Below are 13715 nucleotides of genomic sequence, written 5' to 3' on the forward strand. Positions count from 1 at the left end.
TTACGATTCATCTTTAGGTGAGGGATTTAATTACTAAAAACCCACCCTTTAATTAATTTTATTTCCATTTGTTTGCATTATCTTCCAGCTTCAGCTTCGTCACTATAAAACCACCACTCTCTGCTTCTCTGCAACACATTATTACACACTCATCTAGAGAGAGAGAAGAAGACGAAACTCAAGAGATGGAAGGCAAGGAAGAAGATGTAAGAGTCGGAGCTAACAAATTCCCCGAGAGACAACCCATCGGAACATCGGCTCAGAGCGACAAAGACTACAAGGAGCCGCCTCCTGCGCCGTTGTTCGAGCCCGGCGAGCTTGCGTCGTGGTCCTTCTGGAGAGCCGGAATCGCCGAGTTCATCGCCACGTTTCTCTTCCTTTACATAACTGTGTTGACCGTCATGGGTGTGAAGAGGTCACCGAGCATGTGTGCTTCTGTCGGAATCCAAGGGATAGCTTGGGCTTTCGGTGGTATGATCTTCGCTCTCGTCTACTGCACCGCTGGTATCTCCGGTAAGTCACCACCACACTCCAGATTCTCCGATCTGACGGTTTCTAGTTTCTTCAGATTCTTCGTTATCTAGATAGATATATAGATGGTAGATCACTAGATCTTGTGTTATGTTAGTTCTTCCGTTTCAAAATGACTTTTTTCTTTAGAAAAAGATTGTTTTATTTATACATCTTAATGCATTTTTATTATGTAATAACGGTAAACTGTAATTTTTTTAAATAAATTTAATTATGTTTCGCGAACTTTGATTGGATAAAATTTCTGGAAAATATTTAATTTTAATCACAAAATAATGTATTTATAATCAAAATTTAAAATTTTCTATTTGTAGTTGTTGTAATTAATAACGATTTGTGTTGTGTAATGACCTCTCAGGTGGACACATCAACCCAGCAGTCACGTTTGGTCTGTTTCTTGCAAGGAAGCTTTCGCTCACACGAGCTGTGTACTATATAGTGATGCAGTGCTTAGGAGCCATCTGTGGAGCTGGTGTGGTCAAGGGGTTCCAACCAAAGCAGTACCAAGCTCTAGGAGGTGGAGCTAACACGGTTGCTCCTGGTTACACCAAAGGAAGTGGTCTCGGTGCTGAGATTATTGGAACCTTTGTGCTAGTTTACACCGTCTTCTCCGCTACTGACGCTAAGAGAAACGCTCGTGATTCTCATGTTCCTGTAAGTTGTACAAAAAAAGAGACAGGACTTTTGTGGTGTTATGTTGGATTAGGATAAGAATGCTAAATTGTTTTTTTGGAATTGGACAGATTCTTGCACCTCTCCCAATCGGATTCGCTGTGTTCTTGGTCCACTTGGCAACCATCCCAATCACTGGAACTGGAATCAACCCAGCAAGAAGTCTTGGAGCTGCAATCATCTTCAACAAGGACAACGCTTGGGACGACCATGTGAGTTTTCCACTTCTCACCAAAAAATTACATTTCGATTTGGGATCACCGGATTACTAAATCTTTGTTTTATTCTTTTTTTTTTATAGTGGGTCTTTTGGGTTGGACCATTCATCGGTGCTGCACTTGCTGCTCTTTACCACGTGATAGTCATCAGAGCCATCCCATTCAAGTCCAGAAGCTGATTTGAGTTACTCTTTAAAAAAATGTTCCCTTAGTTTGCTTTCTTTTGTGAATGTACTACTTGTGTGAAACATCGTGTGTATGTGTTGCTGCTCTACATTGCCTGATGCAAACTCTTATACAACGGAACGACATTCCCCTGAAAAAGTTGTAATATCTCCTCGTCTTTCAAAATGATTTCTATAATTGAACGTTCTGGGCAGGCATTTAATCTTGAAACAAAGTGGAACAACACATATTAGCTTACAATCTGCTACAGAGACAAAATCCTATCTGGTTAATGAACCAAAAATATTTAGTGGCCGTATAGGCTTATAGTTCATCCTTGGTAACATCATTCTTGCTAGTATCACCATCTTCATCATCTTTGCTTTGCTTAGCTTGAAGTTTTTCAAAGACATCATCAAGAGGAGGATCTCCGGGTCTTCGAAACTCTTGTTTTCCTATCTTAACCTCATAAGCCTCTTCTTGGCTCAGCACAAACTCCCTTAGCTAAATTCAAAATCAATTGCACTTCTCAAGATCTCTGACTAATCCGTTTAATAAACTTCCCAACATTTTTTTATCATTACCTCAGTAACTTCCTTCCCATTCTGCATATTGAACATCACCGTGCTTCGATCCACAGCCATGAATCTCACTCCTAACCCGCCTGTTCTCAAAACTTTCGTCCATCTCATGGCAATCTCCACCACCATATCCTGATGATCATTTTTTTTTAAAGTCAAGACTTTTTCAATCACATGAATGGATTCTTCGCTTTGTTTACCTTAGTACGGTGAACGCCTAACCGGAGCTTGACGAATCCGACGACCGGTGCAAAAGTCCGTTTAGCCATCTCCTCTTGGATCTGATCGAATCCCATGTTGGAGAAATCCGGAGGCGGATCGAACTCCGGCGTCGCTGCTTTACTCCCCCACTGTTTCCATGATTCGTCTTCTTCATTGTCTTCCACGTCGTCTAGATCGTCGGTGATCTCGATCCGTCGCTTCCCTGCTTCGACGAGATGTAAGGATCCGTATAAACTCGAGAACAGAAGAAACACGAGGCAAACGAGTAAACTAACACAAGAGGAGCGAATCGTCTTCTCCATGGGGTCATACACGGCGAAGCGAGACGGCAACGGTATTTCTAAATCAGTTGGGGAAAAGATGAGTAAAACGACATAAACTGAAATCTTCTCGCCGTTTCCTTCTTTCATAAACGAAACGCGTGTCGTGCTATATGCGTCAATACGAGAAGCATGTAAATGCTGGAATAGAAGAACGACACGGCGTTTTCACTTTTGTGGTCTTCGACGCAAATATCACGCAGTTTCCGTGTTCCAACAGTATCAAGACGGTGGGGCCCACCAATCAAACTAAAAAAAACATAAAAAAATCAGATTAATACGTCTCAAAAAAAAAATAAAAAAATCAAAAAGGAAAAGGGAAGTAAATCAGCACCAGCTAGGGTTTGACTGCGAGAAATTTCTGATCGCGTGAGTTTGTGAATCAATCATCGAATCCTTCCGTGGATTTCGCTTATCGAAAAGCCACCTCAAAGGATCTGGTTTATACCTTTGCATCCCGCAACTTTCGCTTCTCTCAGATTAACCCCCCAAAAAAATTCGATGCAAATCTGGAGAGAGAGAGTTTGTGTGCGTGACAACCACTGAGTGTGTGCCTTTTCGAACGTTGTTGCTATTTGAAGGGTCTTTCCTTGGCGTGTTTGCTTCTGCTTCTCGATTATTATTTTTTTTGGTTTGGTAGGGTTTTTCAACTTTTTATTTTGTCTTCTTCTTCTTCTTATTGTGAGTTTGAATTTGATTTTGATTGTTTTTGAGGTGTAGTGACTGTCAGATTCTTTGGCGAATTGTATGCAATCTGGAGGCAGTGGTGGAGGGCCCGCCCGGAACCCGGGCATGGGTCCGGGCGGTCGGACCAACTCCACGTCATCCGCTGCGTCTCCTTCTTCATCATCTTCATCTGTGCAACAGCAGCAGCAGCAGCTGGCGTCTAGGCAGGTAAAGGATTCTGAAAGTGGATTTGGTTCGTTTAAAAGAGTACAATGCTCTCTCTCTCTTTAGTTATTTGCTAGTGTTGCCACTTGGAAATACCTGAGTTGCTCTGATAAATCATTGTCCTTTTTTTATATGGCAGCAACATCAGCTGAGAAACTCAGAGGGAAATGATGGCATGTTTGCGTATCATGCTGGTGGGGCACAGGGAATGATGGGAGCTGGCAGCTTTGGTTCCCCCTCTGCCTCTATGCAACCTAGGAAGTTCTTTGACTCTCCTCAACTACAACAGCAACATGGTGAGGGCCAGCAAAGTATTAATCCAATGCAGCAAGCCTATATTCAGTTTGCTTTACAAGCTCAGCAACAAAAGGCACAGCAGCAAGCTAGAATGGGAATTATGATGGGTTCTTCAAAGGATCAAGATGCACGGATGGGTGTGTTGAATATGCAGGAAATGATGCCCATGCAGGCATCTAATATGGCCCAGGCCTCATCGTCTAAGCCATCGGGTGAACAGTTTTCTCACGGTGAAAGGCAGATGGAATCAGGTCCTCAACAAAGGAACGAAACAAAACCTCATCCTCAGCAGGCTGGAACGGGACAACTAATGCCTGGAAATATCATAAGGCCAATGCAGGCACCACAGGGGATGCAGGGTGTCAATAACATGGGAACCAACCAACTCGCACTTTCACAGCAGTGGCAGGCGATGCAGGCATGGGCGCGTGAGCGTAATATTGATCTCTCACATCCTGCTAACGCCAACCAGATGGCCCACATACTTCAGGGAAGAATGGCTGCCCAACAGAAAGCTATTGAAGGCAATGTGGCTTCACAGTCACCAGCTATGCCAGTCTCTAGCCAGCCGGTTTCATCTTCAGCGCTTCCAGGTGAGAATTCACCTCGTGCCAACTCTGCTAGTGATCTCTCTGGGCAGTCAGGAGGACCAGCGAAGGCCAGACATGCAAACTCATTTGCCTCGACTTCCAGTCCCAGAATGGTGAACCCTGGTGCGAGTCCCTTCTCCCAAGGGAGAGATAATCCTATGTATCCTCGACATTTAGCTCAGCCTACAAATGGGATGCAGTCAGGAAATTCCCTGCAGACGTCTGCAAATGATGCACATGTTCCGGATCAGAAAAAAAGTTTAGGTTCATCTGAACATTTGCAGATGCGACAGCCTAGGCAGCTAAATGCACCGACTCCAAATCTAGCAGCTCCATCTGATGCTGGCCCACTCAGTAACTCTTCCCGTCATAGTGGACAGGGGACCCAACAAGCACAACAGCGATTAGGGTTTACTAAACAACAACTTCATGTTCTCAAAGCCCAGATACTTGCATTTAGGCGTTTGAAGGTTTTCCAGCTGTCTTTTCCTCATTTGCTTCTATTATGTATATGTTGCTGGGGATTTATCACTGCCGTCATTTACGGTTCTGCAATTCACGCTGATTGATTTTTTTTTCTTTTTACTTGACAGAAAGGAGAAGGTTCTTTGCCTCAGGAGCTTCTTAAAGCTATTGCCCCACCACCGCTTGAACTGCAGACGCAGAGGCAAGTTTCTCCTGTGAGGTTACAAGTTCAGGATCGATCTACAGACAAAACTGTAGAAGACCAAGCAAGGTCGCTGGAGTCTGGAAAAGAGTCTCAGGCTGCTGCTTCTTCAAATGGACAGATATTTTCTAAAGAGGAAGAGAATCTTAGAGATACAGAAGTACCTTTGGCGAAGAGCCACAGCCAATTATTTCAAAACCGGGGAAAAGAACCTGCTTCTATTGATGCGGTTACGAAACTGGAGCAACAAACTGATGTATTTCCTGTTAAGTCAGACCAAGGAGCAGAGGCTAGTACTCAACAGACTCCCAGAAGTGATTCTAATGCTGATAAGGGAAAAGCTGTTGCATCTGATGGAGACCAATCTAATGTTCCTTCACAAGCAAACACTCCCCAGCAGCCCAAGGATACAGCCTCTGCCAGGAAATATCATGGACCGTTGTTTGATTTTCCCTTTTTCACTCGAAAACATGACTCTTATGGGTCTGCAACAGCCAATGCTAATAACAATCTCACGTTGGCATATGATATTAAAGATCTGATTTGTGAAGAAGGTGCAGAGTTCTTTAATAAGAAAAGAGCAGACAGTTTGAAGAAGATAAATGGTCTACTAGCAAAAAATTTGGAAAGGAAAAGGATTAGGCCTGATCTTGTTTTGCGGCTTCAAATTGAAGAGAAAAAGCTTAGGCTACGGGATCTTCAGTCTCGTGTTAGAGATGAAGTGGATCGACAGCAACAGGAGATAATGTCCATGCCTGATAGGCCTTACCGTAAATTTGTGAGGTTGTGTGAACGTCAACGCCTAGAAATGAATAGACAAGTATTGGCCAGCCAGAAAGCTGTTAGAGAGAAGCAGCTGAAAACCATTTTTCAGTGGCGTAAGAAACTCCTTGAGGCTCACTGGGCTATACGTGATGCACGCACTGCTCGTAACAGGGGAGTGGCCAAATACCATGAAAAGATGTTGAGAGAGTTCTCAAAGAGAAAAGATGATGGCCGGAACAAAAGGATGGAGGCCTTGAAAAACAATGATGTAGAAAGGTACAGGGAGATGTTGCTGGAACAGCAAACAAATATACCTGGTGATGCTGCTGAAAGATATGCTGTTCTCTCTTCATTTTTGACCCAAACCGAAGATTATCTCCATAAACTTGGAGGTAAGATTACTGCCACAAAGAATCAACAGGAAGTGGAGGAGGCAGCGAATGCTGCAGCAGTTGCAGCTAGATTGCAGGTATGCATACTGCTTTCTCTACGCCACTTCTATTTTTCCAGTACTCCCTGTAGATAACTCTACAAATTCAGCTTAAATGTTGACTATGCTTATCTGTTTCTGTTCTTGATGCAGGGCCTGTCAGAAGAGGAGGTCAGGGCAGCAGCTGCTTGTGCTCGGGAAGAAGTTGTGATCAGAAATAGATTTATGGAAATGAATGCGCCAAAAGATAATTCATCTGTCAACAAGTAAGTCATTACTCACCAAAAGTAATTTAGACGGGGAAATAGCAAAGTACTAGTTGTTACTCATAATTTATCAGCCAATACAACTGTATGCTTAAAAAGTTCATGCTTATCTGTAAAATACCGACACTCAGACTGTACACGACGTACAATAAGCAATAGTCTCCTTGGATGCTGTCTTTAGAATGTTCTTTACCCGTTTTGTTATGTCTTACGCTAGGTATTATACTCTGGCTCATGCTGTAAACGAAGTGGTGGTGAGACAACCTTCAATGCTTCAAGCTGGAACTTTGCGCGATTACCAGCTGGTATCTCCTTCATCCAGACTCTATGTATTGTGAATTTCCTTTTTTCTGTTGTGCCACATGTTGCTGGTTTCTAAGGCTTTCCGCTCGGTGTCATTCAGGTTGGATTGCAATGGATGCTCTCGTTGTATAATAACAAATTAAATGGGATCTTGGCTGATGAGATGGGTCTTGGAAAAACTGTGCAGGTTAAGTCTGCTCTCAGTTTTCAGGAACTCCTGGATTTACTTTACTTTTGCCTTTGGCGAGCAATGCATTATACTTTGTCGGCATTATATGCTGATTGTTTTCAGTCTTCGCCGTGCAGGTAATGGCACTGATTGCTTACCTTATGGAGTTTAAGGGCAATTATGGACCACATCTCATAATCGTTCCCAATGCTGTTCTAGTGAACTGGAAGGTTTGTGTTTTCTATAACGCCTCGCCTATAATTTTTCACAGAAACCATGCATCAGCTTATAACCAGTGTTTTTTTCGAGACGAGACCCCAAGTCTCTAACTCATAGTTACTCAACTCACTCACTTCTCCAATACCCCACAAATCTCTTTATCCTTTTTTTCTTAACTTTTACTCTAGAGAACTAGCTGTTAGTTGTGGTGACATGGCCATCTCCGGTTGGTCAGCTCTTCTGTGTTCCTTTGAATGCTTATCAGCATTTGCTATCTTTTCTTTTGCAGAGTGAACTCCATACTTGGCTGCCATCTGTTTCATGCATATATTATGTTGGTACAAAGGATCAACGTTCAAAATTGTTCGCTCAGGTAATTTTTAAAAAAAAAGCTGTGTTTACTCCAGATTTTGTTTTGAAATTGTTGATTGACACATCCCCTGGTCTCATAAACACAGGAAGTTTGCGCCATGAAGTTCAATGTCCTCGTTACAACTTATGAGTTCATTATGTATGATCGATCAAAACTCTCAAAAGTTGATTGGAAATACATCATAATTGATGAAGCACAACGGATGAAGGACAGAGAGTCTGTTTTGGCCCGAGATCTTGACCGGTACCGCTGCCAACGGAGATTACTTCTCACTGGGACACCTTTACAGGTTGGTAACAGTACATCTAACAACTAAAAACCAAGATTCTTTGAGTTTTCATATTATGTTTAGTAAATAGATGAATCTTATTGTGCTTTTATTAAATTCTGTAGAACGATCTGAAAGAGCTTTGGTCATTATTGAATCTGCTCCTTCCTGATGTCTTTGACAATCGAAAAGCATTTCATGATTGGTTCGCGCAACCCTTTCAAAGAGAAGGTCCTGCGCATAATATAGAGGATGACTGGCTGGAAACTGAGAAAAAGGTCATTGTCATTCACAGGCTTCATCAAATTTTAGAGCCGTTCATGCTTAGACGTCGTGTTGAGGATGTTGAAGGTTCACTTCCCCCTAAGGTAGGTTCTGTGATATTAGCTGCCGTTATATTTTCGCCTAGATGATTCTTCTGATAATGCTTTCGGCTGCAGGTTTCCGTAGTTTTAAGATGTAGAATGTCTGCTATACAGAGTGCCGTTTATGATTGGATTAAAGCTACCGGAACTCTAAGAGTTGATCCAGACGATGAAAAACTTAGGGCTCAGAAGAGTTCGATCTACCAAGCCAAGATATACAGAACTTTAAATAATAGGTGCATGGAGTTGAGGAAAACATGTAATCATCCTTTGCTCAATTATCCATATTTCAATGATCTTTCCAAGGATTTTCTCGTGAGGTCATGTGGAAAATTGTGGATTCTGGATAGAATTCTTATAAAGCTACAGAGGACAGGCCATCGGGTGTTGCTCTTCAGTACGATGACGAAACTCCTTGATATCTTGGAAGAGTATTTGCAATGGCGGAGGCTTGTATACAGAAGAATAGATGGGACTACCAGCCTGGAAGATCGGGAATCAGCTATTGTGGATTTCAATGATCCTGATACTGATTGTTTTATTTTCCTGCTTAGTATACGTGCAGCTGGAAGGGGTCTCAACCTTCAGACTGCTGACACAGTTGTGATATATGATCCGGATCCAAACCCCAAGAATGAGGAACAAGCAGTTGCCAGAGCCCATCGTATTGGGCAGACAAGGGAAGTAAAAGTAATTTATATGGAGGCAGTTGTTGAAAAGTTTTCCAGCCATCAAAAGGAGGACGAGCTTAGAAGCGGTGGTTCAATAGACGTAGAGGATGACTTGGCTGGGAAAGACCGGTATATAGGATCTATTGAGGGTCTCATAAGGAATAATATTCAACAGTACAAGATCGACATGGCTGATGAAGTCATTAATGCTGGGCGTTTTGACCAAAGGACGACTCATGAAGAGCGGCGTATGACATTGGAGACTTTATTGCATGATGAAGAGAGATATCAAGAAACTGTCCATGATGTACCTTCTCTCCATGAGGTGAACAGGATGATTGCCAGAAGCGAGGAGGAAGTTGAGTTATTTGATCAGATGGATGAAGAATTTGACTGGACCGAGGAGATGACTTCTCATGAGCAGGTGCCTAAGTGGCTTCGAGCTAGCACCAGAGAGGTGAATACTACCGTTGCTGATTTGTCTAAGAAACCGTCAAAGAACATGTTATCAAGCAGTAATCTCATCGTGCAAACTGCTGGGCCTGGAGGTGAGAGAAAAAGGGGGCGGCCCAAGAGCAAAAAGATTAACTACAAGGAAATTGAAGATGACATTGGAGGATACTCTGAGGAAAGCTCTGAGGAAAGGAACATTGATTCTGGGAATGAAGAAGAGGGAGACATTGAACAATTTGATGATGATGAACTAACTGGTGCTCTTGGTAATCACCAAACCAACAAAGACGAATCTGATGGGGAGAACCCTGTCCGCGGTTATGATTATCCTCAGCGGTCTGGTTGTTATAAAAAAAATACTCCACGGGATGATGCTGGTTCTTCAGGATCTTCGCCAGAAAGTCATAGATCGAAAGAGATGGCTTCTCCAGTTTCTTCACGAAAGTTTGGCTCTTTGTCTGCATTGGACACTAGGCCAGGTTCTGTCTCAAAAAGACTGGTAGGCACCTGATCTTGTCTCGCAGGCCTCTCTACTTATTTATAGTTTGTGTAATTTTTGCTTCTTTAATTTTGTTGAACAGGTGGATGATACAGAAGATGGGGAAATAGCAGCATCGGGGGATTCTCACATAGATCTCCAACGATCAGGAAGTTGGGCCCATGAACGTGATGAAGGGGAAGAACAGGTTTTGCAACCTACAATAAAGCGGAAACGGAGTATTCGTCTAAGACCCCGTCAAACAGGAGAAAGAATAGACGGTACTGATATGCCTCCAGCTCAGCCATTGCAAGTCAATCCTAGCTATCGATCAAAATTGAGGACAGTTGTTGACTCGCATGGTTCAAGACAAGAACAGAGTGATTCATCCTCGAGACTTAGGAGTTTACCTGGAAAGAAGATAGCTAATACTTCCAAGCTTCATGTATCATCACCAAAATCTGGTAGATTGAATACCACACAGCTTCCCCTGGAGGACAACACTGAAGCTGCCAGAGAAACATGGGATGGAACTAGTCCTATTGGCTCTTCAAATGCAGGTGCAAGAATGTCCCACAACATACAGAAACGGGTATGTTCTGTCAAATAGAATAAGATTTCATTGCATTCTCTTATATTGTCGATGTTTCAGTAAATCTATTTTGTATGGTTGGTCTGAACTCACCCATTGCTTGCATGTGCAGTGCAAAACGGTCATTAGCAAACTCCAAAGGAGAATCGACAAAGAAGGTCAGCAGATTGTGCCTATGCTGACAAATTTGTGGAAGAGAATTCAGACTGGTTATGCAGCTGGAGGTGTAAATAATCTTTTGGAACTGCGAGAGATAGATCACCGGTTAGAAAGGCTAGAGTACGCAGGGGTTATGGAACTCGCATCTGACGTGCAGTATATGCTAAGGGGAGCAATGCAGTTCTATGGATTCTCGCACGAGGTTTAGTTTTTGCAGCTCTTTGGATTTTGTGTTTTTGATATATATAAATAAGCCAATGGGTTTTAATAAAGGTGGAAAAAATCTTGCGCAGGTGAGATCTGAAGCAAGGAAGGTTCACAACCTGTTCTTTGATCTACTGAAAATGTCTTTTCCAGATTCAGATTTCCGGGAAGCAAGGAATGCACTTTCCTTCTCTGGACCAACCCCAACGTTGGTATCTACACTGTCCCCAAGAACAGTAGGTATTAGTCAGGGTAAGAAGCAAAAGCCGGTTAATGAAGAGGAACCGGAGCCGAGCTCTCCTCAGAGACCTCAACAACGAGAGAATTCAAGGATCAGAGTACAGATACCTCAGAAAGAAACGAAGCTTGGCGGGACATCAAGCCACAACGACGACTCTCCAATTTTAGCTCATCCAGGGGAACTAGTAATCTGCAAGAAGAAGAGGAAAGACAGAGAAAAGTCTGCGCCGAGAACCAGAACCGCCGGCTCAAGCAGCCCGGTGTCACCACCAGCAATGGTGGGTCGTGGTCTTAAAAGTCCTGTGTCTGGTTCAGGTACAAGGGAGACAAGGCTAGCACAGCAGCAAAGATGGCCAAACCAAGGCACTCATCCAAACAACAGCGGTGCGGCTGGTGATTCAGTGGGATGGGCTAATCCGGTGAAGAGGTTAAGGACAGATTCTGGTAAAAGAAGGCCGAGCCATTTATAGACAGATTAAGCCTCCTTTATCTTTAGTGCTTAGAGGTGTGATATGTAATGTGGCAATTGAAAGCAATGTAGACTCGCTTGTAAACAAATAATAATTCTCTAGATCTCCTTTCCTGGTATGTTTCTATTTAGAAGAATGTCCTTTTGTCCGCAGTATCCTTCCATCTTTAGATATGTTCCTTGTATAAAAAACAATATGTGAGGATTAGAACAAACAAAATGAGATGGGTTCATGTTTAAATTGTTGTAAGACTGCAAATTGGTACACAATGTTATTTACATTTGAAGCAAAGAGAGTTTCAATGATCCTAAAGAATTAAACAAGTGTTTACACATTTACAGAGGAAAGTTTTTTTCTCCTCCCATGCAATGAACATGAATGGTTTATAATTTTGGAAATAAACTAAATTTAAAGTACAAAGAAAGATTTGATATTGTAACGAAGTCATCAAGGATCGGCTTTTCCAGCAACTTCATCGTTGTCATCGGAGTCTGAACCACGTTCGCTCATGCTATCATCATCATCGTCATCACTTGAGATCTCCTCAGGTGCTCCAATGTCCTCTGGTTTAGCATACCTCTTGCAGTATTCTTGAAATGTCCAAGATACCAATGTGTCAATGAGAGGTTGAATAGAATAGAGAGAAGCAAGTTGGAAGAAGAGTGAGTGAGATGAACCTTTGACTTTCAGTTCATAGGCAGGACGGTCACGCATCAAGAGAGAGGCAGCTTCACCATTGAAAGGATCAGATGGGTTTGGATATAGAAGCAGTTGAGGAAGGAATGACTCGAAGACATTGATAAGATCTGATTAAACAAAACAGATCAAGTTTAGTGGATGCAATCATCATCAAGACACAGAGGAGATATATATATATAAATTACCAAACATTGGACTCCATGTCTGGTTTATTACATCTAAGCAAACTGCGCCAGAACTGCAATAAGCATATATAGGTTGAGAGAGTGATCAAGATTGGTAAATGATAAGCTCAGTGACTTACGATTCATCAACATTGGGGTGATAAATCTTGTTAACGAAACCAACAGAAGGAGATTTGTAAGGATAAGCGTCAGGGAGTTCGACTTTGATCTTCCAAACACCTCCCTCATAAAGACCTTCACACAACAAACAACAACAAAGAGATAGATCCCAATTCAGTTCTTACTACATAGAGGAGATGATGAATCTATGAAGACTCTTATTCTATCAACAAGTAGCTTATGAGGAATGTTGACAAGAACAAAATCAAAGAGTTTTTGTTGGGAGGGATTACTGTCAGTGGGGCCATGGAAAGTGACATAGAACATATGCAAATCGTCGTTGACAGTATCCACTTTGTAATCACTCATCATCCTGATTGATACAAGAAGAAGAAGGAAGACATATATATGAATAAGAAGAGATCATCATCATCAACAGATCCAATATATATATTAAAAAAGAAAAGAGCCAAATCGAGAGATAAATTCGATGAACTAGAAGATAGAGAATTGAGCACATACAATTTCATCATGTCCATCTCTCGGCGTTTGCTCGGCGAAGCCATGTCCGATTCTCTTTTCTTCTTCTTCTGGTTTGATAGAGAGAGAGAAGAAAATGATTCTATGAGACAATGAAATGGACATTTGCCTTATTATCATCTGTCCTTTTTTTTTTTTTTTACTCTTTTAATTAAGAGTCAAATACGTTACCTCTTTTATTATTTTAAACATTAATATCTGATTATTGACTAATATCTGATTATTGACTAATTATATCACAACAAGCCAAAAAACATATTATAGTATTTTCTCCTATTTATTCTGTTTTTTTTTCTTTTTTGCATAATTCCTATTTATTCTGTTGTCAAATATTACGTTAGTCACTACTCTCAGTTACCCGAATAGTAGAGATGTCTGATCAATTTTATCACTGCAACAATAAAATATAGGCTGTTTCCTTATTTTTCTGTTTTTCTGTTTATGTTATGTATCTCTTATCTTAGTTTTGAATTAATTATTTTAAAAAAAAAGCTGATTAATATACGTTTCAGTTGGAAAAAAATAAATATTGCCCTCGGTTGTAGTGGATTGAACTGTAACTGAGGATTTTTTATATTAAAACAAAATTGATAAAATACGTAAATAATATATA

General features: G+C 41.6%; 4 protein-coding genes across 5 annotated transcripts; 2 read left to right on the plus strand and 2 right to left on the minus strand.

Annotated features, from left to right (window-relative positions):
* Positions 1-84: 84 nt before the first annotated feature.
* On the plus strand, positions 85-1804 carry LOC106438267 (aquaporin PIP1-2). Its single transcript, XM_048775858.1, has 4 exons — positions 85-513; positions 890-1185; positions 1275-1415; positions 1505-1804. The coding sequence occupies exons 1-4, from the start codon at positions 186-188 to the stop codon at positions 1598-1600; spliced, it is 861 nt and encodes a 286-aa protein (XP_048631815.1). The 5' UTR covers positions 85-185; the 3' UTR covers positions 1601-1804.
* Positions 1757-3244, minus strand: LOC106438268. The gene is made up of 4 exons (XM_013879379.3): positions 3044-3244; positions 2368-2958; positions 2171-2299; positions 1757-2090 (listed from the first exon to the last, which is right to left on the minus strand). Exons 2-4 carry the CDS (start codon positions 2797-2799, stop codon positions 1911-1913), a joined length of 741 nt encoding a protein of 246 aa, XP_013734833.2. The 5' UTR covers positions 2800-2958; positions 3044-3244; the 3' UTR covers positions 1757-1910.
* LOC106438266 (ATP-dependent helicase BRM) lies at positions 3079-11821 on the plus strand. Of its 2 annotated transcripts, none has more exons than XM_013879376.3 (15): positions 3079-3345; positions 3430-3603; positions 3740-4957; positions 5081-6388; positions 6503-6615; positions 6833-6920; positions 7019-7105; positions 7225-7317; positions 7596-7679; positions 7765-7968; positions 8073-8315; positions 8388-9935; positions 10018-10506; positions 10619-10867; positions 10959-11821. In XM_013879376.3, exons 2-15 carry the CDS (start codon positions 3457-3459, stop codon positions 11577-11579), a joined length of 6492 nt encoding a protein of 2163 aa, XP_013734830.2. In that variant the 5' UTR covers positions 3079-3345; positions 3430-3456; the 3' UTR covers positions 11580-11821. The 2 variants fall into 2 exon arrangements, with proteins under 2 accessions (XP_013734830.2, XP_022571768.2); XM_022716047.2 differs by having other exon boundaries at positions 3114-3345; positions 3440-3603.
* Positions 11812-13238, minus strand: LOC106438269 (ubiquitin-conjugating enzyme E2 6). Its single transcript, XM_013879380.3, has 6 exons — positions 13085-13238; positions 12856-12935; positions 12583-12697; positions 12464-12516; positions 12257-12385; positions 11812-12169 (listed from the first exon to the last, which is right to left on the minus strand). Exons 1-6 carry the CDS (start codon positions 13126-13128, stop codon positions 12027-12029), a joined length of 564 nt encoding a protein of 187 aa, XP_013734834.1. The 5' UTR covers positions 13129-13238; the 3' UTR covers positions 11812-12026.
* Between the last annotated feature and the right edge of the window lie 477 nt (positions 13239-13715).

This window comes from Brassica napus, chromosome A3 (assembly GCF_020379485.1).
Source record: "Brassica napus cultivar Da-Ae chromosome A3, Da-Ae, whole genome shotgun sequence".
In the NCBI taxonomy this organism is placed as follows: Eukaryota; Viridiplantae; Streptophyta; class Magnoliopsida; order Brassicales; family Brassicaceae; genus Brassica; species Brassica napus.